The 26,253-nt window shown below is 39.0% G+C and overlaps 1 protein-coding gene across 2 annotated transcripts in view; it reads left to right on the forward strand.

Annotated features, from left to right (window-relative positions):
* Positions 1 to 26,253, forward strand: part of CHD1L (chromodomain helicase DNA binding protein 1 like) — a 53,339-nt gene that overhangs the window by 21,226 nt on the left and 5,860 nt on the right. Inside the window, exons 11-20 of one of the 2 annotated variants that reach the window (XM_032212935.1) lie at positions 1,450 to 1,523; positions 2,916 to 3,026; positions 14,008 to 14,122; positions 16,861 to 17,014; positions 17,947 to 18,112; positions 19,918 to 20,063; positions 20,510 to 20,673; positions 20,946 to 21,148; positions 25,383 to 25,481; positions 25,825 to 25,895. In XM_032212935.1, the coding sequence (XP_032068826.1) occupies positions 1,450 to 1,523; positions 2,916 to 3,026; positions 14,008 to 14,122; positions 16,861 to 17,014; positions 17,947 to 18,112; positions 19,918 to 20,063; positions 20,510 to 20,673; positions 20,946 to 21,148; positions 25,383 to 25,481; positions 25,825 to 25,895 (1,303 nt within the window). The remainder of the gene's footprint in view (positions 1 to 1,449; positions 1,524 to 2,915; positions 3,027 to 14,007; positions 14,123 to 16,860; positions 17,015 to 17,946; positions 18,113 to 19,917; positions 20,064 to 20,509; positions 20,674 to 20,945; positions 21,149 to 25,382; positions 25,482 to 25,824; positions 25,896 to 26,253) is intronic. The other variant, XR_004254961.1, reaches the window with a different exon arrangement.

A 26,253-nucleotide genomic window follows, 5' to 3' on the forward strand; every position in this document is an offset into this window, starting at 1 on the left:
ACTGGGTCCCTAAAACTCAAAACATGAGGAACAAGGAAATGTTTAAAATTGAGTATGAGGCATGTAATATGAATAGAAGCTACACTAGATAGCTTCAAGTAAGCTTGAGTAGCTTGGCCAGATTGTCTGGGCACCAGGTTGTGAATACAAAAGGGTTTTGAAAAGGAGGACAACAGTATGGCTCAAGACAATTAATCTCAACAGACTATAATTGCAGGCAGATGCTAGAAGGTACCTCTAAGTGCAGGGAAGGAAGAAATAAAAATGAACAGATCTTGATAGTAACAATAAAGAGAAATTGTGGAGGGAAGGGTAGAACAGTCTGCCGCAGAGGAAGAAAAATGGGCAATTTAGCATTGGCCCTTCTGGCCCCACACCTTCAATCCTAAATCCAAAAGGCAGGGTTACTAAATTGTACGATTAATGATTGTGGGAAGTGGGAATGTCTAGTCTAACGAAAAGAAGGATGAGGGGTAACATGGTAACAGGTTTCCAGCTGTAAGAGAGAGGCATGGACGTGGTGGCTAAGACGCTGAGCTTGTCGATCAGAAAAGTCAACAGTTCAGCATTTTGAATCCCTAGTGCCACGTATACAAGTGAGCTCCCATTACTTGTCCCAGCTTCTGCCAACCTAGCACTTCGAAAGCATGTAAAAATGCCTGTAAAAAATAGGAACCACCTTTGGTGGAAGGTAACAGCGTTCTGTGCGCCTTCGCCGTTTAGTCATGTCGGCCAGATGACCATGAAGACGTCTTCAGACAGCACTGGCTCTTCAGCTTTGAAACAGAGATGAGCACTGCCCCATAGAGTCAGGAACAACTAGCACATATGTGCAAGGGGAATCTTTACCTTTGAGAGGAGGGGGTCAGCCTATTCTCCAAAGCACCTGAAGGCAGGACATGAAATAACAGATAGAAGTTTATTAAAGACAGGATCCAATTTAAAATTAAGGAGAAATTTCTTGTCAGGGAGAACAATTAATCAATAGAGCAGCTTTCCTCCAGAGGTTGTGGGGACTTCCTCAGTGGAGGTTTTTAAAAAGAGATTGGAGAACTATTTCTCCAGTATGTTATAGGATCCCCTGCTTGAACAGAGCTTTGGACTACAAGATCTCCAAAGTCCCCTTCAACTCTAATTCTGCTGGGAAATTACCTGGTCTCTGGCTGCTGCAGCTGCTGCTAATATAAACTGTGAAAACAGGTTTATGGCTTAGGCACTTCTCCTCTCCAAAGAATATCGCAACAAAAGTGCCTGTAATAAAATGGGCTATCTCCCCTATCCTCAAATGATTCAACCCAAGCATCTCTGTGTAGCATGGAGATAATAGTATCGAATATCCTGTATCTATTGAATTCAGAGGATGATATGTATAGAGATGTTAGCTATTTTGAATGTGCTTTGTAGGAAGGTGGAGCCAAGGTCAAAATATTCTCTTTTTTTTAATTGCAGTAAGCATCGTGTTCTGTTGTTTTCACAAATGACCCAGATGTTAGATATTCTGCAAGATTACATGGATTATAGAGGTAAATGTTTTTGATGTAGCTGGATTTATTTTCAGAGTTCCTATTCTTAAGAATAAAACAATGCTTTGTATTGGAAAATCCTAAAAATGAAAACCTGGTTTCTTACCTATGATTGTGGGTTCTTTGTATGTTCAGCGTTGAATTCCCGTACATAAATTATGCGTTGATAGGATAGCCCACTTGGAAATTTCTAAAACATAGACTATCATTTGGTGGGGACCTTGATAGGATATGACTAGAGATGTCTAGGGATACAGTGGCTAAGATGCTGAGCTTGTCAATCAAAAGACCTGCAGTTCGGCAGTTCAAATCCCTAGTGCCACATAACAGAGTGAGCTCCCGTTACTTGTCACAGCTTCTGCCAACCTAGCAGTTCGAAAGCATATAAAAATGCAAGTAGAAAAATAGGGACCACCTTTGGTGGGAAGGTAACAGTGTTTTGCGCACCTTCGCCATTCAGTCATGCCGGCCACATGGCCACAGAGACGTCTTTGGACAGCGTTGGTTCTTTGGCTTTGAAACAGAGATGAGCACCGCCCCCTAGAGTCAGGAACAACTAGCACATATGTGTGAGGGGAACCTTTACCTTTACTTTAGAGATGGCTATTGCTGAACCCTTCAGTTTCTAAAGTCACCACAATGGGTTTGAATGAACATAATTGAGGCAGGCAGTATTATGTCGTAATTCAAGTAAAAAGCAGAAAATAATTTTGAAACATTTTTTGGCAAAAATTTTAATGTGAAAAAGAGGAAGAATGTTTCCTAAGACCTGTAGTCCATTAGCTTTTCCAAATCAGGCCAAAAGTCTGGAGAAGACTTGAATATCAAGTAACAAATGTTATAAACAAATGTTATTAAAAAGTATGTTCATCAGATGCATAGAATATGTATACTGGTATAGATTTTAAATTGGGGTAGGGCAGGGAGAAAGGTAGGGAAGATAGGTTGATTGTGCAGATGTAGGTTAAATTATCCTATTGTAATGTGCTAAAAATGCATTGTTGAGACCTTGTTTTGATTTTGTTTGGTATGTCTTTTAATGTATGTGAATTCAGCAGCAACCTCTTTCTCAGTGAAAGAGCACTCTATGCATCTGATGAAATGAATTGCAGCTCACTAATGCTTTATGCCCTTTAATCAAGTTTGATAGTCAACAAAAATGCTACCAGATCCCTTGATTTCAAATCGGAAAGTGGGTACTACAAGAAATATTAGAACTTTGTTGATATAAGCTATAAATAATAGAATATTGAAATCTGTTTCTCCTTCCCTCCCTTTTCCCGTTTTCCCTGTTTAGCACATATTTTCCTAATGGTCGCTATATACTTTTTTCAAACATAGGAATAATGTATCTCTCATGAATGCTTAATGTTTCTTTTAAAAACTGAAAAGGTTATAGCTATGAGCGCCTGGACGGATCTGTCCGAGGTGAAGAGAGACATCTTGCCATTAACAACTTTGCTCAGCAGCCTATTTTTGTTTTCCTTCTGAGTACCAAGGCAGGTGAGCAACCAAGGCTTTTCTATGTACTGTACTTGATATTCTGTTAATTTGAAAGCTAATAGTGGGCTACTAGTAGTATTCTGATATGAGTAAAAGTATAAAGAAAGAAAGTTAGAAAAGAAGAAAGAGAAGAAAAGGGAAAGAGTGGTGTGTGGATGGGTGTTCCAATCTTCATCACAAGTATAAACATGTTTGGTAGCTTTTTATTCCCCTTAAGGTTATAAACAACATCTTTTCTTCCTATAACCCTTCCCTTATTTATAAACAAATCCATAAAATTTTATTTTTTCAATCCATATGTCTTATTTTAACCTTGATCAAATAAAATCCACTTTATATTCCTTTCTTTTAGTTCTGAAAATTTTAATCTTTAGTTCATTCAAATATTGTAGGATTTGATCTCTTTTTAATTATTCTTTGTGCCATCATTTAGATTTTTTTCAAGGCCTTAACAAGTCTTTTTGCATATAGATATACAGTTAATTCTCCTGGTTTATCATTTGCATTTCTCTTTAATTTTATTCATTTATCAAATTTATGTAGCTTATCTAATCAGAAAAGAGTCTGAACATTTTTTTAAAATACATTATTTTAATTTTAAAAATTTCAACCAGCTACTTTTGTGTATCCATTACAAATTCTTTATCCAGATAATTCTCTTGGCCTTCTACTTATATTTCCACTTTAAATATCCTCTCTGTATTGAAATAAATTGGATCCCTTAAGTTTAATAAGGCTCCCGGTGTTGATTGTGTTCTCCCAGAACCTTAGTTGGTGGACATCCGTTTTAGCATCTCTCTTTACATTTATAGAGCAAACTGATTGTATGCCAAGAGATTGGAGAATAGCAGTTATAATACCAATCTATAAAAAGGGCAATAAAAATGATCTGCGTAACTACAAGCCCATGAGTATACTGAGCATTGTTAGCAAATTGTATGCTAACTAAGCACTTAAACCACATAATGCAAGATTGGATAATCTCTGAGAGCATAATTAAAGATGAATTTAGGGAAGGGTATGGATTCAAGGAAGGGAGATCAACAGTTGATCATATTTTGGTACTTCACCACCTTGTACAAAAATATACATATAAAAAGAAATTTCTCTTTTTGTGGCCTTCCTTGATTTTAAACAAGTCTTTGATTTGATATCTAGAAGTACCCTCTGGAATAAACTAAAAAGTATTACTATTGAATGCCTCCCCTATCTCATACAAAAACAATATTTTCCAAAGTTGATGGAGACAGCAGCCATGCATGGATTAACTGAGCCAGTAACCAATGGACTGAGTCTACCAAAGTGATGTAATAGCCTCTGGGGAGTGTCCTCCTGCTTTTTTAGACTCAGTTGATTGGATCTGCCTGTGCTAGTTGCTCTCTCTGCATCTAAAATTTACAGAAAAATTGTTAAATTGGCTATTTTCAAATTAAATTACCTTTGAGTTGCATTTGTGCTGATAAATAAATAAAGGGAGACTAGTATAGATCTATTTCAAGCTATTTAGCTCTCATCAGCTAGCCATACCCTTACTGGGATTTGAACCTGTGCTGTATTACGTATTAGGCAGTTAGCACAAATGTAACACAAATTTAACAAAAAGGCAACAGTAAAAATAATGGCTTTCTGTCAGGATGGTCTCTTGAGATGAGCCAATAGACAGAGAAAGGAAAGCAGTATGCTTCCTCTCATATTTGGGCATACCAGGGGTTGTGACACAAAATTACATACCTATTTCCCTGGCTCAGCTGATAAAGGAGGAGAACCTGTGGCTTAGTGGCTAACACAACTGCCTAATATGTAATACAGCACAGGTTCAAATCCCAGTAAGGGTATGGCTAGCTGATGAGAGCTAAATAGCTTGAAATAGATCTATAGTAGTCTCCCTTTATTTATTTATCAGCACAAATGCAACACACACAGACAGACAGACAGACAGATAGATATAGATATAGATTTACAACCCCCGGTATGCCCAAATATGGGAGGAAGATCATTACTTCCATTCTCTGTCCTTCGGCTCGTCACAAGAGACCATCCAGACAGAAACCCAATATTTTTACTGTTGCCTTTTTGTTACATTTGTTGTATTTGTGCTGATAAATAAATAAAGGGAGACTAGTATAGATCTATTTCAAGCTATTTAGCTCTCATTAGCTAGCCATACCCTTACTGGGAATCGAACCTGTGCTGTATTGCATCTTATATGTATACAAAATCTAAATAGATACCTTTCACCCTGGCTTGCTGATAAGGAGTCGAGCTCTGTGGCTGAGTGGTTAACACATCTGCCTAAGATGCAATACAGCACAGGTTCGATTCCCAGTAAGGGTATGGCTAGCTGATGAGAGCTAAATAGCTGAAATAGATCTATACTAGTCTCCCTTTATTTATTTATCAGCACAAATACAACATATATATATATATGTATGTGTGTGTGTGTGTGTGTATACACACACACACACACACACACACACACATACAAACAAACAAGCACAGACAGACATAAAACATAAAACCATCTTCCAGTTTCGTACAGTGTGTTGATTGGTTACAAAACTTTAGTACATCTTTACCATAGTCTTCACTTACAATTTATATAGAATCTCGTATTCAATCTAATATATATATATATATATATGTATACAATTATTATCATTGTTAAACATTTATTTGACTATAACTATTATTACTTCATTTTATGTAAGGTATTCTCAATTTTGAATAAATTTATATTATGGCATAATATTTTTAAGGCATTAAAAAAGTGCAGTAAAAATTAACACATATACCCATAATGTCCCCTCTATTTGAATACTAATTTATATATTACAATATTAGTTTCCTACCCTTTATGAAACAGGCCCAAAGAATTTTAAACTGCTAAACTACTAATTCTATTTGCAAGTTGTTAACCTTTAACCTATATACTAAATAGTTAACAGGAAGAACAATAATAATAAAAAAGACAAGATTAAAATTTCAAAAAACCCTGTCAACAAGTTGTTGTTATTGTAATCAACTCAGAAAATATACCACAGCTTCTTAACTATCCCAAATCATCCCAATAATTAACACTGATTTGTCCTAGATAAAATAACATGTTTGCTTCTTAATACCATCTCGGGCCGTCCTTTTTGTTTTTTGTTTTATTATCAATTGTTATTAAAAAAAATTAAAAGTAGGTAAAAGTTAACAAAAATTAATACAGAATAAAGAAAACAAAGAAAAAGGAAGAAGTGCAAAAAAATTTTAAAACGAAAGAAGTTTCCAATTTTCTTTGCAGCAAATTGAAGTATGATTACAAAATTGTCTTTTAATTTAACAAAAGAAAAGCTCATTTTTTTCTAGCTATATTCTTTTCTAATCATCGAAACCACAAGTCATAAGTGCATTTTCATCTATTCATTTTGAAAATCTGCAAGGGATTTCCAGTCAGCTATAAATATAGTTATTGTCTTTATCCATCTTTGTAAGTTTCATCACCTTTACCAACCGTTCTTCTATTGTGAATAGTGTTGGACCTTTCCATTTTTTATGATATAATAACCTCACTACAGTTGTCACGTATAAAAACTAACCATCTTCATGATGTAATGAGCTCTCTACACTTCCCCCCACACAGAGCATTTTCCTTAAAGCCAGTTCAGTTACATTGATTACTAGGAAGCACCACATGATCATTTTTGTTCTTGTTGAGACTCCTCAGATGTGGGCAGAGGTGGTATTCAGCAAGTTCTGACCAGTTCTGGAGAACCGGTAGCAGAAATTTTGAGTAGTTCAGAGAACCAGTAAATACCACCTCGGACTGGCCCTGCCCCATCTATTCTGAGTCCCATCTGATTGGGAGGGAATGGAGATTTTACAGTATCCTTCCCCAGCATGCCCACCAAGCCATGAGCACAGAACCAGTAGTAAAAAAATAATAATCCCACCACTGGATGTTGGTAAAAGTTAATATCTAGTTATTCATATCTGAGGAGCCCCAATAAAATTGGTCTCATCTTGTCTCCTGGTAGTCAATGTCATTAAAAATTCCACACAAGATATGTGTAATAAAAATAATGAAACTTGGAAGTCATGTAAAACTCAGTATACTGAGGCATGACATAATTTAACTTCTGAATTTTTCTGCCCTCAAAACGTAAGGAAAAGTAGAATGTATATACAATTCTGGTAGCTTTTTGATTAGGTATTAAAATTATTAAAGCAAGACGTTTAGAAAGGAGTCTTTCAAGAAAGGGGATTAAAGCTTACTGGGGAAAAAACATAGTTGATTGAATAGATAGGCATATCCTGTAATGAAGACACAATAGAAAAAGAAAGGGCTGCCCACAGATGCCCAATATGGACTTAACTACGCATTTGATAAAAAACATTAACAAGTGTATATCAGAGCAAATGAATTAACATTTTTTTAAAATGCTATGTCAAATAGCAGATAAGAGTTCAGTTGTCCAGCAAAGCTTATGATACAGCTGTAAAAATGCTTTTTAAATAAGCAAAGCTCAAGAATATTTCTAAAATTTAGACTGAGCAGATATAAAAAATCATAACAGAGATAATTTAAGGGTTAAGAAGTTCCAGAGACTACAGAAATTACTGTTTATCTTGCTCTGGTCCAAAATTATTGTGAAAAGATCAATATTGTATAATATTGAAACCTTATAATAATATAAAAAGATCAGTATAATCATTAGATTTATTCACGAAGAAGCCTGGGGTGGGGGGTAATTATATTTGTTAAGTTCCTTTTTTTAGTCAAAAGCCAGCTATTTTAACAAAAAAGATAAATTATAAAAAAATGTGAGGTTGTGAAGATCAAATAGGATTGTGGGAATAGTTTTCCAAGATATTGGCATGCTATGCTGTAACAAAAGAAAATAATTTAAATCATTTACAGAAAAGCTTATGCAGAACAAAATTTGTTATCAGTGGGTATTTCCATTTAAACTAATTATTTTTATGCCATAAGAAAGAGAATTTATTTCAGCTCAATGAAAAGTGGCTGGTTGGCAAAATTCATTCCCAGTGTAAAAGAAGCAATTAATAAATTGTCCTTGGAATTTGGGAAACTTGGCTCAAGTATAAGCTGAAGATAAGAATGCTATACCAAGCTGCAAAGCAAACGAAATTACACTGAATATTTTAATGCTTTTTGATCCTCCATATTTAGAAGAAGAAAAAAGAACTTATATAAAAATATATATTAAATTATGGGATTAAAAAGTCTGCCTTTTAAAATAATATGTTATTTTTTGTGATTACATACTTTCCATATGAATTTTTAAGCAATTCTGTAAGGGCTTGAAATGGCTAAACAAAACTAGAAAGATGAAATGCTGCATAAATGTTGAATGAATAGTTTATTGATTGAATGGATTGAACAGAATTTGTTATCTTCTGCAGTCAAAAGACCTTACATCTTAGAGCTATATTTTACAGTGGGGTAAAAAAGTATTTAGTCAGCCACCAATTGTGCAAGTTCTCCCACTTAAAAAGATGAGAGAGGCCTGTAATTGACATCATAGGTAGACCTCAACTATGAGAGACAAAATGAGAAAACAAATCCAGACAATCACATTACCGTATATACTCGAGTATAGGCCGACCCGAATATAAGCCGAGGCACCTAATTTTACCACAAAAACCTGGAAAAGTTATTGACTCGAGTATAAGCCTAGGATGGGAAATGCAGCAGCTACCGGTAAATTTCAAAAATAAAAATAGATACCAATAATGTTTTTGAATATTTATTTTCTCCCCTGGAGTGGGGAGGAATTGGGGATTTCATAGTATCCTTCCCCTGGAGTGGGGAGGAATTGGGGATTTTGCAGTATCCTACCCCTGGAGTGGGGAGGAAATGTGGATTTCATAGTATCCTTCCCCTGGAGTGGGGAGATTTGGGGATTTCATAGTATCCTTCCCCTGGAGTGGGGAGGAATTGGGGATTTTGCAGTATCCTACCCCTGGAGTGGGGAGGAAATGTGGATTTCATAGTATCCTTCCCCTGGAGTGGGGAGGAATTGGGGATTTTGCAGTATCCTACCCCTGGAGTGGGGAGGGAATGTGGATTTCATAGTATCCTACCCCTGGAGTGGGGAGGATTTGGGGGATTTCATAGTATCCTTCCCCTGGAGTGGGGAGGAAATGTAGATTTCATAGTATCCTTCCCCTGGAGTGGGGAGGAATTGGGGATTTTGCAGTATCCTACCCCTGTAGTGGGGAGGGAATGTGGATTTCATAGTATCCTACCCCTGGAGTGGGGAGGATTTGGGGGATTTCATAGTATCCTACCCCTGTAGTGGGGAGGAAATGTGGATTTCATAGTATCCTTCCCCTGGAGTGGGGGGGAATTGGGGATTTTGCAGTATCCTACCCCTGTAGTGGGGAGGGAATGTGGATTTCATATTATCCTACCCCTGGAGTGGGGAGGATTTGGGGGATTTCATAGTATCCTTCCCCTGGAGTGGGGAGGAAATGTAGATTTCATAGTATCCTTCCCCTGGAGTGGGGAGGAATTGGGGATTTTGCAGTATCCTAGCCCTGTAGTGGGGAGGAAATGTGGATTTCATAGTATCCTACCCCTGGAGTGGGGAGGATTTGGGGGATTTCATAGTATCCTTCCCCTGGAGTGGGGAGGAAATGTAGATTTCATAGTATCCTTCCCCTGGAGTGGGGAGGAATTGGGGATTTTGCAGTATCCTACCCCTGTAGTGGGGAGGAAATGTGGATTTCATAGTATCCTACCCCTGGAGTGGGGAGGAAATGTAGATTTCATAGTATCCTTCCCCTGGAGTGGGGGGGAATTGGGGATTTTGCAGTATCCTACCCCTGTAGTGGGGAGGGAATGTGGATTTCATAGTATCCTACCCCTGGAGTGGGGAGGATTTGGGGGATTTCATAGTATCCTTCCCCTGGAGTGGGGAGGAAATGTAGATTTCATAGTATCCTTCCCCTGGAGTGGGGAGGAATTGGGGATTTTGCAGTATCCTACCCCTGTAGTGGGGAGGGAATGTGGATTTCATAGTATCCTACCCCTGGAGTGGGGAGGATTTGGGGGATTTCATAGTATCCTACCCCTGGAGTGGGGAGGAAATGTAGATTTCATAGTATCCTTCCCCTGGAGTGGGGAGGAATTGGGGATTTTGCAGTATCCTACCCCTGTAGTGGGGAGGAAATGTGGATTTCATAGTATCCTACCCCTGGAGTGGGGAGGATTTGGGGGATTTCATAGTATCCTACCCCTGTAGTGGGGAGGAAATGTGGATTTCATAGTATCCTTCCCCTGGAGTGGGGGGGAATTGGGGATTTTGCAGTATCCTACCCCTGTAGTGGGGAGGGAATGTGGATTTCATAGTATCCTACCCCTGGAGTGGGGAGGATTTGGGGGATTTCATAGTATCCTTCCCCTGGAGTGGGGAGGAAATGTAGATTTCATAGTATCCTTCCCCTGGAGGGGGGAGGAATTGGGGATTTTGCAGTATCCTACCCCTGGAGTGGGGAGGGAATGTGGATTTCATAGTATCCTACCCCTGGAGTGGGGAGGATTTGGGGGATTTCATAGTATCCTTCCCCTGGAGTGGGGAGGAAATGTAGATTTCATAGTATCCTTCCCCTGGAGGGGGGAGGAATTGGGGATTTTGCAGTATCCTACCCCTGGAGTGGGGAGGATTTGGGGGATTTCATAGTATCCTACCCCTGGAGTGGGGAGGAAATGTGGATTTCATAGTATCCTTCCCCTGGAGTGGGGAGGAAATGTGGATTTCATAGTATCCTACCCCTGGAGTGGCGAGGGAATGGGGATTTCAAAGCATTTTAAACTATACCTTATAACCTTCCAAATGGAATAATAATAATATAAGAATGGCAAAGAAAAAGAATAATTATGCTTTATATTTTTACTGTCATTTATTATCTTACAGGCAGGCAGGCTAGGAAACGGAATGAACGAGTGGCCAGGCAGGCTAGGAAACAGGATGAACGAGCAGGCAGGCAGGCTAGGAAACGGAATGAACGAGTGGCCAGGCAGGCTAGGAAATGGAATGAACGAGGGGGCAGGCAGGGGAGGGAAACGGAATGAATAAGTGGCCAGGCAGGCTAGGAAATGGAATGAACGAGGGGGCAGGCAGGGGAGGGAAACGGAATGAATAAGTGGCCAGGCAGGCTAGGAAACGGAATGAACGAGGGGGCAGGCAGGGGAGGGAAACGGAATGAATAAGTGGCCAGGCAGGCTAGGAAACGGAATGAACGAGCGGGCAGGCAGGGGAGGGAAACGGAATGAATAAGTGGCCAGGCAGGCTAGGAAACGGAATGAACGAGCGGGCAGGCAGGGGAGGGAAACGGAATGAATAAGTGGCCAGGCAGGCTAGGAAACGGAATGAACGAGCGGGCAGGCAGGGGAGGGAAACGGAATGAATAAGTGGCCAGGCAGGCTAGGAAATGGAATGAACGAGGACAGGCAGGGGAGGGAAACGGAATGAATGAGTGGCCAGGCAGGCTAGGAAACGGAACGAACGAGCGGGCAGGCAGGGGAGGAAACGGAATGAATGAGTGGGCGGGCGGGCAGGCGAGGAAACAGTCCAGCGGATGGAGCAGAAGCAGCCCCGGGGCTCCGCTGCTGCTCCCCGCATTTTTCTGGACGGGGTCTCGCAGGAAGGAATCCCCTCCTCCTCCAACAGGCAACAGCACTGCCGGATCCAGTTGTAGACTCGAGTATAAGCCGAGCCGGCTTTTTTCAGCCCAAAAAGTGGGCTGAAAAACTCGGCTTATACTCGAGTATATACGGTATCTGATTTGGAAAGAATTTATTTGCAAATTATGGTGGAAAATAAGTATTTGGTCACCTACAAACAAGCAAGATTTCTGGCTCTCACAGACCTGTAACTTCTTCTTTAAGAGGCTCCTCTGTCCTCCACACATTACCTGTATTAATGGCATCTGTTTGAACTTGTTAGCAGTGTAAAAGACACCTGTCCACAACCTCAAACAGTCACATTCCAAACTCCACTATGGTGAAGACCAAAGAGCTGTCCAAGGACACCAGAAACAAAATTGTAGACCTGAACCAGGCTGGGAAGACTGAATCTGCAATAGGCAAGCAGCTTGGTATGAAGAAATCAACTGTGGGAGCAATAATTAGAAAATGGAAGATGTATAAGACCACTGATAATCTCCCCCGATCTGGGGCTCCACGCAAGTTCTCACCCTGTGGGGTCAAAATGATCACAAGAACAGTGAACAAAAATCCCAGAACCACAAGGGGGGACCTAGTGAATGACCTGCAGAGAGCTGGGACCAATGTAACAAAGGCTACCATCAGTAACACACTACACCGCCAGGGAGTCAGATCCTGCAGTGCCAGACATGTCCCCCTGCTTAAGCCAGTACATGTCCGGGCCCGGGGAAGTTTGCTAGAGAGCATTTGGATGATCCAGAAGAGGATTGGGAGAATGTCATATGGTCAAATGAAACCAAAGTAGAACTGTTTTGTAGAAACACAACTCATCGTGTTTGGAGGAGAGAGAATGCTGAGTTGCATCCAAAGAACACCATACCTACTGTGAAGCACAGGGGTGGCAACATCATGCTTTGAGGCAGTTTCTCTGCAAAGGGACCAGGACGACTGATCTGTGTACAGGAAAGAATGAATGGGGCCATGTATCATGAGATTTTGAATGCAAACCTCCTTCCATCAGCAAGGGCATTGAAGATGAAACATGGCTGGGTCTTTCAGCAGGACAATGATCCCAAACACACCGCCCAGGCAACGAAGGAGTGGCTTCGTAAGAAGCATTTCAAGGTCCTGGAGTGGCCTAGCCAGTCTCCAGATCTCAACCACACCTTTGGAGGGAGTTGAAAGTCCGTGTTACCCAGCGACAAGCCCAAAACATCACTGCTCTAGAGGAGATCTGCATGGAGGAATGGTCCAACATTCCAGCAACAGTGTGTGCCAATCTTGTGAAGACTTACAGACAACGTTTGACTTGTGACATTGCCAACAAAGGATATATAACCAAGTATTGAGATGAACTTTTGATATTGACCAAATACTTATTTTCCACCATAATTTGCAAAAAAAAAATATTTCCAAATCAGACAATGTGATTGTCTGGATTTGTTTTCTCATTTTGTCTCTCATAGTTGAGGTCTACCTATGATGTCAATTACAGGCCTCTCTCGTCTTTTTAAGTGGGATAACTTGCACAATTGGTGGCTGACTAAATACTTTTTTGGCCCACTATATATAAAATACCCAAAACAAATTTCAAATTTTATTAATAAAATAAATAGGCAACAACAATAGCCTCAAATCCTTTCTAAATAGTTCTATTATGAGCAATTTAGAATGCTATTACAATAGAGGTCTGATCATATTGCAAAAAGGTGCTGTTGTACAGAGCGGGTGCAGCAACAGATAAGCAGTCCCTGTAAGCATCTTTTTAAAATTATGAAAATAAGACCATTAGCATTTTTAATGGACATCTGTGTCAGATAAGTCGGGACTGCTTGAAGAAGATACTTTTTGGAGATATAAAAGAAGCAAAGATTGGAGGATTTTAAAAGTCAATATTCAAAGATTATATTTTGAAACCAAAAGAAAGCAGTTATAGGTTGTCCTTGACTTACAGAAGTTTGTTTAGTGACTGTTTGAAGTTAAAGGAGCACTGAAAAAAGTGACTCAACAACCATTTTTGACACTTAGACCATTGCAGGATCACCATGATCATGTGATCAAAATCCAGATGTTTGGCAACTGGTTCATACTTATCACAGTTGTTGTGTCCCGGCATCACATGGTCACCTTTTGCAACTCTGTTACTAACTGCAATGATTCACTTAAGAACTATGGCAAGAAAGGACATAAAATTGGGCTTATCAAATGAAATGTTTATCTTTATAATTTTCACTTGAATTAAGATTATAGAATGGCTGATTTCTTTTTATTATAATTTATAAATATTTTCCTTTATTTTCCAAGGTGGAGTTGGTATTAATCTTACAGCAGCAGATACAGTTATTTTTGTTGACAGTGATTTTAATCCACAAAATGATGTGCAAGCAGCAGCCAGAGCCCATAGGATTGGCCAGAACAAGTAAGGAAAAATTGGTGGCTTCTGCATGTAAATGTGTGTGGGGTTTTTTTTTCCCATAAGGGCATATTTTATAAGGCTTGCTACATTGTTGCAGTCCCTCCCCAGACCACTAAAAAACACATTTACAGCTAAGGTATGTTTAAATGTTTAAATGTTTATTAACATTTGTAGGCCGCCCTTTTCCCTGAGGGGACTCAGGGCGGCTCACATAAAAATCAGGAAGGGGAATACAAACAATGACGTAGACACATATAGTAAAAAAATAATAAGCATGTCTTTGATTCAGAGTATAGCACCACTTAATGTACAGGTAGTCCTCAAGTTACATTGACAATTGGGACCGGGATTGCTGTTGCTAAGCAATGGAGTCATAAAAGTGCAACATCACATGGCCACATTGCTTAGCAATGGCAATCGAGGCAGCCCCTGTTGTCATTAACTCCAAGACATGTGGGTCATCATTAAGCAGGAAGTAAGTAAGTACTTACTTACTTCCTAAGTAAGAAACATGGGGGTACTGCAAAGAGGGCACCACACTGGCTGGGCATGTGGGTGTGAAGGAAGATTAGGGAGACATATCTGAGCAACTTGTGACCTTTCCTCCAGGCTTCCCCTTTTACTTTAGGCAGATGGCAGAGAAAGTCAGCAGCGATGATCACATTGCTACAACCAGTCATTAGTACCAACTGGTTGCCAAACATCTGAATTTTGTTTATATGACTGAGGATACCACAGTCAATAAGCTCAGTGCCATTATTATTTGGAACAGACACTGAATGATTGTAACTCGAAGACTACCTGCAATGTATATGAAAACTAAAGAAATTGTTCCAAGAACAGTAGGCTTGAAAGTGATACCCAGGAAATATTATGAACACTCCATCTAGTAGCACTTATTGAAGCACGTTAAGAAACTGTGTAACATTAGTGTTTCATTTAAGTATTCCATACAGTGCTCTCTGGTTATCAGCAATCTGACCATGTGCCACAAACTGTTTAGGAGACTTCACTCATTTTCTTTATAAAAATCTTTGCTCCAAAAATGGACTTATCAAGAAAACTGGGGAGAAATGTATGACAGACAAAATTATTATAATAAGCTTCAAAGTTTTAAATGTTTGCAAGGGTATGTGTCCAACAAGATTACAGTTTTCAGTCATTTTACCTTTGTAAATTATCAATTTTGAATGTTTTTATAAATCATCTCAGTTGGCCTTAAACTCATGGAAGTAATAAGTAGAAAATGCAATAGTACTAATGACTTGAAGAAAATAATGCAGGCAACAACCATATTTGAACTACAATTTTTGTAGTCCTATCTCAGTGGTATTTTGGATGGGATGAGTTAAATTCGAAAACATTCAAAAAGTATCAACTTGGTAATCCTGTGTTAGAGTGTCTATGGAGATTCTCAGTCATCCAGGTCATGGTTGTCCCAAAGATGCTTTTTTCAAGAGGCAACTGGACTTTTTGGTTTTTCTTTGAAGGTATTTTGCTTCTCATCTAAGAAACTTCTTCAGCTCTGATTGGATGATGGGCAATGGAAGGATTTATACTCCTTGCAGACAGCTGGTGATTTGCATTATTTTAGAGAGTCATTGAGGCCACCTGGAGGTTTATCTGTGTCATCAGGGTCACCTGAGTAGTGCAAATGAGTGTGGAGCCTTCTTGGAATTGCTGAAAGGACTGTGTTGTAGACTGAAGATAGATGATGTGTCCCTTCCCCTCTGTTGAGAGAAGGCTGTTTGACATAGATGGCCTCTTTGATCCTTCTTTCAAACCAGCGGTCATCTCTGTCCAAAATGTCGACTTTGCTGTTTTCAAAAGAGTGGCCTTTATCTTTGAAATGCAGATGTAATATTGTTGATAGCATTGTCCTTCAGTAGGTGTTGCAAGAAATCGAAGTCCTTTTTCTTGTAACTGCTGGTGGGATCTCTCTTCAGAGTCTCATATATAGCAGTGTCCTGCAGAAGACTGTTCATCTTGGCCTTATAGTCATCTTTGTTCAGGATGATTGTGCATCTTCCTTTATCATCTGGCAGGATGGTGATATTTGGATCTCATCCCAAGGATATCACTGCTCTCCTTCCTTGAATTGTGAGGTTGGAAGGGGGTGTTTTGGCACTGGCAAGGGCTGCACATACCTTCATTCTTAATTGTTCTGATTCTGCCAGTTTATTGTTCCTGGTAGCTGATTCTGTGGCGAACAAGGAGAACAAACACATCAAGACAAGATTCAGCAGCCCATTTACATTTAAAAGACAAAGGCCACTCTCTTGAAGATAAACCCATAGGTGGCCTCAACAACTCCCAAAAGAATGCAAATTACTAGCTGTCTGCAAGGAGTATAAATCTTTCCATTCCCCATTATCCAGTCAGAGCTGAAGAAGTTTCTTGGATGAGAAGCGAAATGTCTTCAAAGTAAAATAAAGTCCAGTTGCCTCTTGAAAAAAGCACCTTTGGAATCTGTATTTTACAATTTATATAAATACATAATTTAATGTATTTAATGTCCTATTACTGTCCAAAATGCTTCAATGTAACTGAAGTTGGAGTGCAAAAATTACTAGAGGGCTACAGAGTCCCATCTCTGCTTTGGAAACCTGTTGCCTCCATTGTTGTGGAAGCAAAACTAAAAATCCTGCGGCAATGAGACTTGAGAGAGATTTACCATATCCTGCTGCAATACACATGATTACAAATTATTATATTAATATAAACCTTGTACTTTTTTAAAGACCAGTAAAAATCATACGCTTGATTGGGAGAGACACTGTAGAAGAAATTATCTACCGGCGAGCAATATCAAAACTTCAATTAACTAACACTGTTATTGAAGGGGGGCAGTTTGCACTTGGAGCACACAAAACTCGGGATATATCAGATGTTCAGGTAAGAGATGCCAAAAAGCACCTTTACAAATTTCAGAGGAAATACAGATGGGTAACCCTAGAGATTAAATGGTGTTTCTGTATTTTTTTTTCTTTTTGAATTCTATAAAATATCAAAATTCTGTGCATGAAGTATACAACATTTGGTTATCATTGGTAAACATCATAAACTCTCTTATTTCTAAATTTAATAGTGATTTAAAGTTGCTTAATTTCCTGTAAAAGTTCTTTTCTCTAATTCCTGTGAAAAATGTGCCTATATACAATCACATTCTAAGCTTGATTTTTGGAAAGAAATTGTCTTTGTAACCTTCCATTTCTTAATCTAAAGTTGCCATTCTTGATTGTCATTTCATCTGCATCACAAGCAAATGAATTTTTCATCCTGTCATTAGAATCCTTATTTAATTTGCTATAGGAACAAGTCATCTTAATTCTGACATGTACTTTCTTCCTAAGTGTTTTCTCCAGCATATTTATATTTATATTCCAGTTTGTTATTAAATAAACATGATGTCTCACAGTATATTACAGTATAGTAATATAATAAGGAATGCTTTGATTCACTCGATAACAGTGTTTCTTAAACTTTTTTCTCTCAGGACCCCTTTCTACTTTTATGGAATTATGGAGGACTGCAAAATAGCTTTTGTATGCGTTTTATTTATTAGTATTTACCAAATTAAAAATTAAAATGGATGTACTGCTGCCACTACCACTTCTCACAATTGTTTGAAAGTCTCTTAATATATTATTTGTCAACATAAACTGGCAAATAATTTCATGAACTCCTGAGGGGATCTTAGGAGATCCTTAGGGTTCCTCAAGCCACACTTTAAGAAACACTGGTCTAGATCAACTTTCTAAAAGAAATAGGGAAATAAGAGTAAGATCTTTTAAATGCCACTATATTCTCTTTTTTTTTTTTTAAAGCTAAATGAAATCCTGAAGTTCGGTTTGGACAAATTGTTGTCATCAGAAGGGAGTACTGTCTGTGATCTAGACTTGAGAAGTATCCTTGGGGAGACAAAGGATGGAATATGGTCAATGGATCCAGTGCAATCAAGCACAGAAATAAATGAAGAGCATACTTTGGAAAGTAAGTTGATGAATCTAACATAAAATACAATAGAAATCGGGCTCCTCACTTGAAACTCAAATTTATTTCTGAACATTAACATTACTTATGTATATGCTGTCCATATTTTTTTATTCTCTTTGCCAAAGTTTCTTTTGAACATGCACGCTGTGCTAAAAACCATAGTTGGTATTATGTTTTGCTGCATAAACTGTGGTCTCCTTTAGTCATTATTTATTCATTTATTTGTTTCTCACCTTTATTATTTTTACAAATTCACTCAAGGTGGTGAACATATCCAACACACCTCCCTCCTATTTTCTTCCTAATGACAACCCTGTGAGGTGGGCTGGGTTGACAGAGAATTACTGGCCCAAAGTCACCCAATTGGCTTTCATGGCTAAGGTGGGACATTCAGTCCCAGTTTCCTTTCTAGCCTGATGCCTTAACTACTAGATCAAGGTAGCTACGTGGAGCCTGAGACCTCTGAAATATATATAGCCTCTGAATGCCTTGGATGAGGCTTTCAAAGCTGCTGCTGACATGGATGCTAAGTATTTTTTTATGAAATATAAGGAGGATATCATTAAGTACATGCAGAGGAAACATTTGTTTAAATCAATTTAAATCAAACTTAGTAAATATCTTTACAAGATCTACTTTTCAGTGTATGGCACTTCTCAGGCTACTTTAAGACTAAATGCTACTCCTGACTTTAAAACTGTTTATAAGAAATTCTGCTTTATAAATAATAGTAGTGGGGTTTGCACATGGCATTAAATATAGCAATTATAGCTTAGCATAGTGGATTAAATTCATGGCATTTCTAACATTTGATGTATATAGAAGAAGTGTAGTATAGTGGTTAAAGTGTTGATCTGGGGTAAGAAGACCTGATCTGATCCTTAGCCATGGCTGGTTGATGGATTTATGGCCATCACATTACATGTGATTATGCTGAAGAAAAGTGGAAACACTGTGTACACTGCCATTAACTCATAGATGAAAGAGGGATGCTAAAACAATGAATACTTGGAATTGAGCCCTTCAGGAACCCTACTTAAATATGTTTTTTTGCTATTTTAGTTTTTCTTGTATTTGAAATGAACTGGCGATTCAAATGTTGTCTTTTTTTTTAAAAAAAAACCACCCTATAATAGAACAGCTTCTTTCTCCCCTTCCACCCTATAAAAAGGGCAGATACAGGAACAAAGAAAATATGTAGGCTGTCCCATCACTCCTACTGTACAACTAGAAGATAACTGTATTTTCATTGAATTTTTACCATTTATGTATCTACATTTTCTTCTGATTTATGGGTTTATTTAAGTAAAGTATATCAAAATTTGATTGGATAAATAAGGATGTTACATTTATCAATAACTGGGGAATTCTTAAATGACAAAACATTTTAAAATAATAACTTGGCTTAAGCATGAAACAGCAAAATAATATTGTAGAAAATAGATCCTCTGATCTAATACCATAGAATTTCTCACTCAGGAATTTCTTACATTACGTTTCTTTGCCTTAAAAATAAAAAAGCTGATTAGAAAAAATTTAATGTAGGACACTGAAGAATAAATTTCTTTCTTACATATGTGTCTCATTAAATTTTTATTATTTTTTTCAGGTTGGTGATGGTACAGATTTCCTGTTTAATATTGTGGTGAATTAAAGTCCAGCAGTATTTTTTCTCTCCATAGGACGCTAAGATCATGAAGGGATAACTTCTCAAAAGAGGGTTACTATAAGAAGTATTACAATGCTGCAGCTAATCTTAAAGTTAAAATGTATGTCAATTGATGCTTCATTTTGTTTTTAAGGCCATATGTACATATTTGAGGGCAAAGACTATTCCAACGAAACTAGCCAAGAGGACAAGAAGGCCTATGATCATTTGCTAGAACATCAGAAAGCTCTCCTTGAAGAACTTAGTCAAGGAGGAAGAATTCTCCGAAATAAAGAAAACGTAAGAATAATGCAACATTTTGATATTTTGATTAGTGTACTAGAAAATTTATTTGAAATTTATATACAAACACAACAGGAATTAGGTTGGAAAAATAATTTCTACTGTCAACTTCCATAGAATGCCCTTTAGATTAAGTTTCATCCTGTTTGACAGGATTTAATCTCCAGTTTTTATGGACATTGTATCCATCGATTTCTAGTCAGCCAGAGTTTTAAAAGCTCAACAAATCTAGATACTGGGTAGCAAGTTATAAATATTCAGATGAATTTTCAGGCCAAATAATCTGGAAATTCTTATGTTGGTCAATGCAGTGGTGTGTTCTTGTTGTTTTGAAAACGTCTCTGGGAAATTGACCAGAAGAACCTGTGATGGTATTAGATGAAGAGGAATATAAAAGCAATTTGAGATAAAAAAAGATTATATCCCATAGATTATTTTTCTAGGTTTTTCTTATGATGGCTGATATGGGACCTAGTAAAAAAAAGCATAAACTGAGCCCAGAAGAGCTGGAAGTTCAGCAGAAAAAAATGCAGGAAGCAGCAGCAAAGAGGGCAAGGCTCAGAGAAGAAAAGAGGCAGAAGGCAGCAGAGGCTGAACAGCAGAAAAAGTAAGTTTTTTGCATGCTTTGCTCCCTCAGCTGTTGACCTTATTCTGGGCTTCAATGAAAGAGCATTTGAAAATTAGGATGCCGTTACTACAAGCCATTCATTTCTTTGTACTCTATTGGTCTAGAATCTCTGTAGAATATGGGCTGCTTTCATACTACTGTTTCAGTAGTGCTGAAGCAGAATTGAAACTCAGCTGATGTTTAAGTTTATAATAAAATCAACTCTGCATTATTTATACAAAATAAAAAGATTTTTTTTTCATTTAATTCAGGAAAGCCTTGTGGGAAGCCAATCACTATCAGTCTTGCTGCCTTGAGTCAGAAGAAAGCAGTGAAGAAGAAGACAAAGAAGAAGGGGAAAATGTATTGGATTTAGAATATACAGACCCTGAGGAGACTTTTATAAAGTATATGATAGGTGATGTTACCCATCCCATAGTAGCAGATGGGGATGCCATAATTGTTCACTGTGTAGGTAAGTTAAGGAAACTTAGGTTAAAAGCCTATATTTTGTGCATTGTGTTAATTAATTCAATGGATTACTTGAATGTTTTTGCAAGTATAGATCCACACACACACACACACATATATATATACATATATATACATACATATACATACATATACATACATACACATACATACATACATACATACATACATACATACATACATATATATATATATATATATATATATATATATATATATATTTAGTGTCACAACCCCTGGTAAGCCCCAATTATGGGAGGAAGCCAACTGCTTCCATCATCTGTCAATCGGCTCGTCACAAGAGTCCATCATGACAGAAACCCAATATTTTTACTGTTGCCTTTGTTATATTTGTGGTTTTTTAATTTGTGCTGATAAATAGCATGCATGCATGCATGCATACATACATACATACATACATACATACATACATACATACATATATATATATATATATATATATATATCAGCACAAATACAACATATATATATATATAATTTGCTTTATTGAGAGAGAAATTTGCATGTGGAATCTATCATAATTTTCCTCTGTTCCTACCTGAAAGGAAAAGAGGTCTAAATATTTTAAAATCTTTTTAATAGTATTTTAGCTTGAGGTAAAAAATGAAATTTATACAGTAGCCATTTCTATGCAGCAGTTTTCCCTATTCTACTCCTCTTCAGAAGTAGTGTTACATTAGTCCCTAGATTCATATTATTGTGGCATTTGGCTAGCTGGAGATTCTGAGAGTTCTGGTAACATTACATACATCTAGAGTGCCCTTCCCCACCTTTTCGGCACCAGGGACCAGTTCTATGGAGAACAGTTTTTCCTCAGACTGGGGGCATGGTATCGTGCACTGCCTGGATTCTGCACATGCTCAGGTGGGGCTTGCGGGGCTCGGTTCCTGGTGTTAGTCCGCAATGTGGGAGTTGGGCGCCCCTAATGTAGAGGATACCAGCAAAAACATAGCAGTTGTATAACTGGATTATTAATTACAATAAAGTATATCTGTTCTAAACAGCTAGGTAGCATGATCTGGCTAGACAGCTTTGGTTACTGCAGAATATTGAATTTGGTGGACATCTTCCATTTACATACTGCATGGAATTCCTGAACATGAAAATACAAATACTTTATGAAAATATTACCTAATTTACATTTTAAACTAATAGATTTCCCCCTCTTAATTAAAGGTTGATATATATTAGATTTGCAGAATTGGGAGAGGAAAGGGAAGTGAAATTGTCCCCTTGACACAGAGTGGGAAATGGCCACAATTACTTTTATTTTTTTTATTACTATGCTTGGAATGCCAATACACAGTTTGAGCTTAGCTTAAGTTATAGTATAGCCCTATAATTATGGGTAAACTGTATATGGTATTTTGACATTTAAAATAAAATGAAATACTTACCGTATTTTTTGCTCCATAAAATGCATCTGAACATAAAACAAGTTATGTTGGTTTAGAGGAAAACAAGAAAAAAAAATCAGGCAGTGTCTGAGAGGACCAGAGATAGGTGTCCTCTCATGTCCCAGCCCTGTTGACTCCTGCACTGCAGAAAAGAGAGAGAAGAGGCGGGCAATGGCAAAGACAGAAGAGGCAGAGTTCAACACTGTAAAAGGACCCTGCTGTGGCAGCCCAGCTGTTCACCAAAGGACCAGCACCATCCACCTTTTCAGGGTGGGGGGGAGTGTTCTTACGGAGCAAAAAATATGGTATATTTAATTGTTTTAATTCATTAGGGCAATATATGACCATTGAGTCATGCTTTGAGACAAAGGCGGTGCAGATACTTCCACTGCCCCGCCCCTCCTTGACACACACAGTAATTATGGTGATGTTATTTTTCTCAATAAGGGTGGAGATAGCATCCATGCATGGGTTGACACTGTCCGTGCTCTGATTGGACTGAGTCTGATTACTAATTAATTAATCTATATCACGTGGCACCACCCAGTTTCCGACTCAGTCCACTCTGGGACGGTCGTGTTATCCTTTCCATCTCTAGTACTTTTTTCTATAGTTGCTCAGAAATTTTCAGGAATTCATGTGTCTAACTGTGAGTACTGTCAGATTAAGGGCTCTAATGCTCAACTTCCGGCTGGGCTGCTGCCTACAGATGTGCGTGCACCGCTCTCCTTCGCCTTGACAGGGAGCTATTACTTCCTCTCGCTATTTCAAAGGCACATTGAAGGTAAATAGACAGCGGCGGCTGCGAATTGAGGCGGCTGGTCTCCTGGACAGCCTCCAGAATTGGGGGAGAAGCCCTTTTGCTGCGCAGCGGCAGGGCGGCGCAAAAAGGACGCACCCACATTTATGGGCAAGCAGGAAGCCTTTGGAGGATAACGTGGAGGTGCAGGGCGATGTAGAGACCGCGGAGCCATGAGGAGGCTCCTAAGGCAGCAGACAAGCCAGGTGCCGAAGTGCCAAAAGCTGCAGCGCAGCCGGCAAGGCATTCACAGGCCGAATGTCACCCCAGCCAACGCCTAGCTCCTGAGGTTTTTCACAAGGTTCAGCACACAAGGTTCAGCATGACTTTCACAGCCCTTGGCCCAGGGATCTTCTCTATGCGTTTCCCCCAGTCCCTCTCCTTCCCAGGGTCATCCGCAAAGTCATCTGTGTCATAGCAGAGATCATCCTTCTGGCCCCTCATTGACCATGGTAACCGTGGTTTGCCAATCTGCAGTTGTTGTCAGTGGAGAGACCTTGGAGGATTCCACCGGACAGAATTGTCCTCACCCAAGGGTCACTGGAACACCCGGATCCCCAGTGGCTTCAGCTGACACGTGGCGGTTGAGCAGCTTGCTTTGAGGGAAAACAATCTGTTAGACAGGATCATAACCACCATACAGGCCTCCAGGAGGCCATTGACGGTCTGCATTTACAATGCCACTTGGAAGATTTTTCTAATTGGTGTGCAGCCAAACACCTTTCACCAGTTGATTCCACCATCCCTCAGGTTCTGGGTTTTCTCCAGGATGGTCTGGAGAAGGGTTTATCGCCTAGGAGGCAGGTGGCAGCTTTGGGCACCGTACTTACCTGGGGTGGGGGACAATCTCTGGCACATCATCCCAACGTGTGGGGATTCTTCAAAGGGGCGGTTAATCTAAAACCCCTGGCAGTGCATAGATATCTGACCTGGGAGCTCGCAAAGGTATTGGAAGCCTTGATAGATCCACCTTTTGAACTTTTCCGGGTGGTGTCCTTACACTTACTTACCTGGAAGGTCGCTTTCTTAGTGGCTGTGATGTCAGCGAGGCGTATATCAGAGCTGCATACCTTATCGGTGTGAGAGGACCTCTGTAAGTTCCATACAGACAGGTGTTCCTCAGGCTGGATCCTTTATACCGAAGGTTGGGTCTTGCTTCCACTGCACACAAGAGGGCCAAACCTTTGCCCCTCACCCAAACATGGATTAGAGCATCGATGGCACAAGTTAGATGTGTGTCAGGCTCTAAGAATTTACATTGATCGTATGGCAGAGTCCAGACGATCAGAGGCCCTTTTTGTATCGTTCCAGAATTCTTCCCTAGGCCATAAGGTCTCAGCAGCAACCATAGGCAGGTGGATCACATGTTGCATAGCTGCAGCGTATGACTCTCGTCAGGAGACAACGTCAGCAGGAGTAATGGCCCACTCTTCAAGGAATGCGGCCACAACAACGGCTTGGACAACGCAGGCTTCCCTGGACGAAATTTGTAGGGCAACTACGTGGTCCTCTCCATCCCCTTTTATTCACAATTACAAACTGGACAAGTTTGCATCAGCCGATGCTGCTTTTGGCAGGAGTGTCCTGCAGGCTGTTCAGTCGGGCGGGTCAGTTTTGGAACAGTCTACTATCCACCCTTGAGGACAGTACGGCTTGAGTATGTCCCATGCATGGATGCTACCGGTTTGGTTGTGCACTCGCGCGCGATGCTTCTGCACGCGCGCAGAAGCAACCGGGTTGATGGGCGGAACTTCCTGCCACCACTACTACTGGTTTGGCCGATCTGGGGCAAATTGGTGGCAACTCACCTCTGTTCTGTTTCCTATCTTTTGAATTCTGAATGGAATGAGAATTGTAACTGTTAACTTGTCTGCATTTGTTGTTGCAATCTCCATGAAGAATAAAAAGACACCATTCTCAAAATACCACTCTATTTCAAATAAGTAATGAATAGTTTTCCTGAACTTTTAAGTGAAACTTCTTACAATTCTTTGTTTCAGATGATTTTGGCCACTGGGGAAAAGGTGGTTTATTCACAGCGCTCAGGAATCGTTCTGACCAACCAAAGGAAATATATGAACTAGCAGGAAAGATGAAAGGTAAGTCACCTTTCCATTATTTTAGTGGATGATACCCAGCTTTGCAAATCCAAGATATCCAGAGGCTGAGTTGCCACCACTCATTCAAATATTAATCCCAGCCAGTCTTTTACACAGAAATGAGTTTAAAAGAAGCATACAATCCCTGCCCATATATAATATTGCAGGGAGATGTTTTTCTTTGCCTGCTACTTTTTTATCTAAGGAAAGCCATAATAATGCTAAATGAAAAAGAATGTGACAATTTATTCCTTATTAGTGTTATTCAGCTATTCAAAAACCTTTCTCTCAATTTAAATCTAAATAGGACTAAATGTTTCTACCCCTGTTAATTGTTTTGTAGACCTGACTTTAGGAGGAACTCTTTTATTCTCCATTGATGATAAGAAATCCAGGAGTAAAGGATCAGATTGGGTAATTACATAGCAATGTGTTTTCTTTTAAAAATTCTAAATTGCATTCTATGCAGATAAGAACCCAATAAAATACATAGTTGATATTCTGCATTGATAATAAGAAATCAAGGAGGAAAGGGACAGATTTGGTAGCTGCCCAAACATATTTTTCTTTAAGTAGTTTTAAATTGTATTCTATGCAGATAGGAACCCTATAAAATGCATAGTTGAATATCAGTAAAAGTTGCAGAATAAGTGTAAAACAGTTTACATCTTACTAAGCAAAATGCATGGAAACTACTCTGTTTTTTAGTTATAGTAGTCTTGGCTAGGTTGTCTCTGAATTCCTTTCTTCCCATTTTTACATAATAACACAC

Source organism: Thamnophis elegans, chromosome 3 (genome assembly GCF_009769535.1).
Source record: "Thamnophis elegans isolate rThaEle1 chromosome 3, rThaEle1.pri, whole genome shotgun sequence".
Classification (NCBI taxonomy): Eukaryota; Metazoa; Chordata; class Lepidosauria; order Squamata; family Colubridae; genus Thamnophis; species Thamnophis elegans.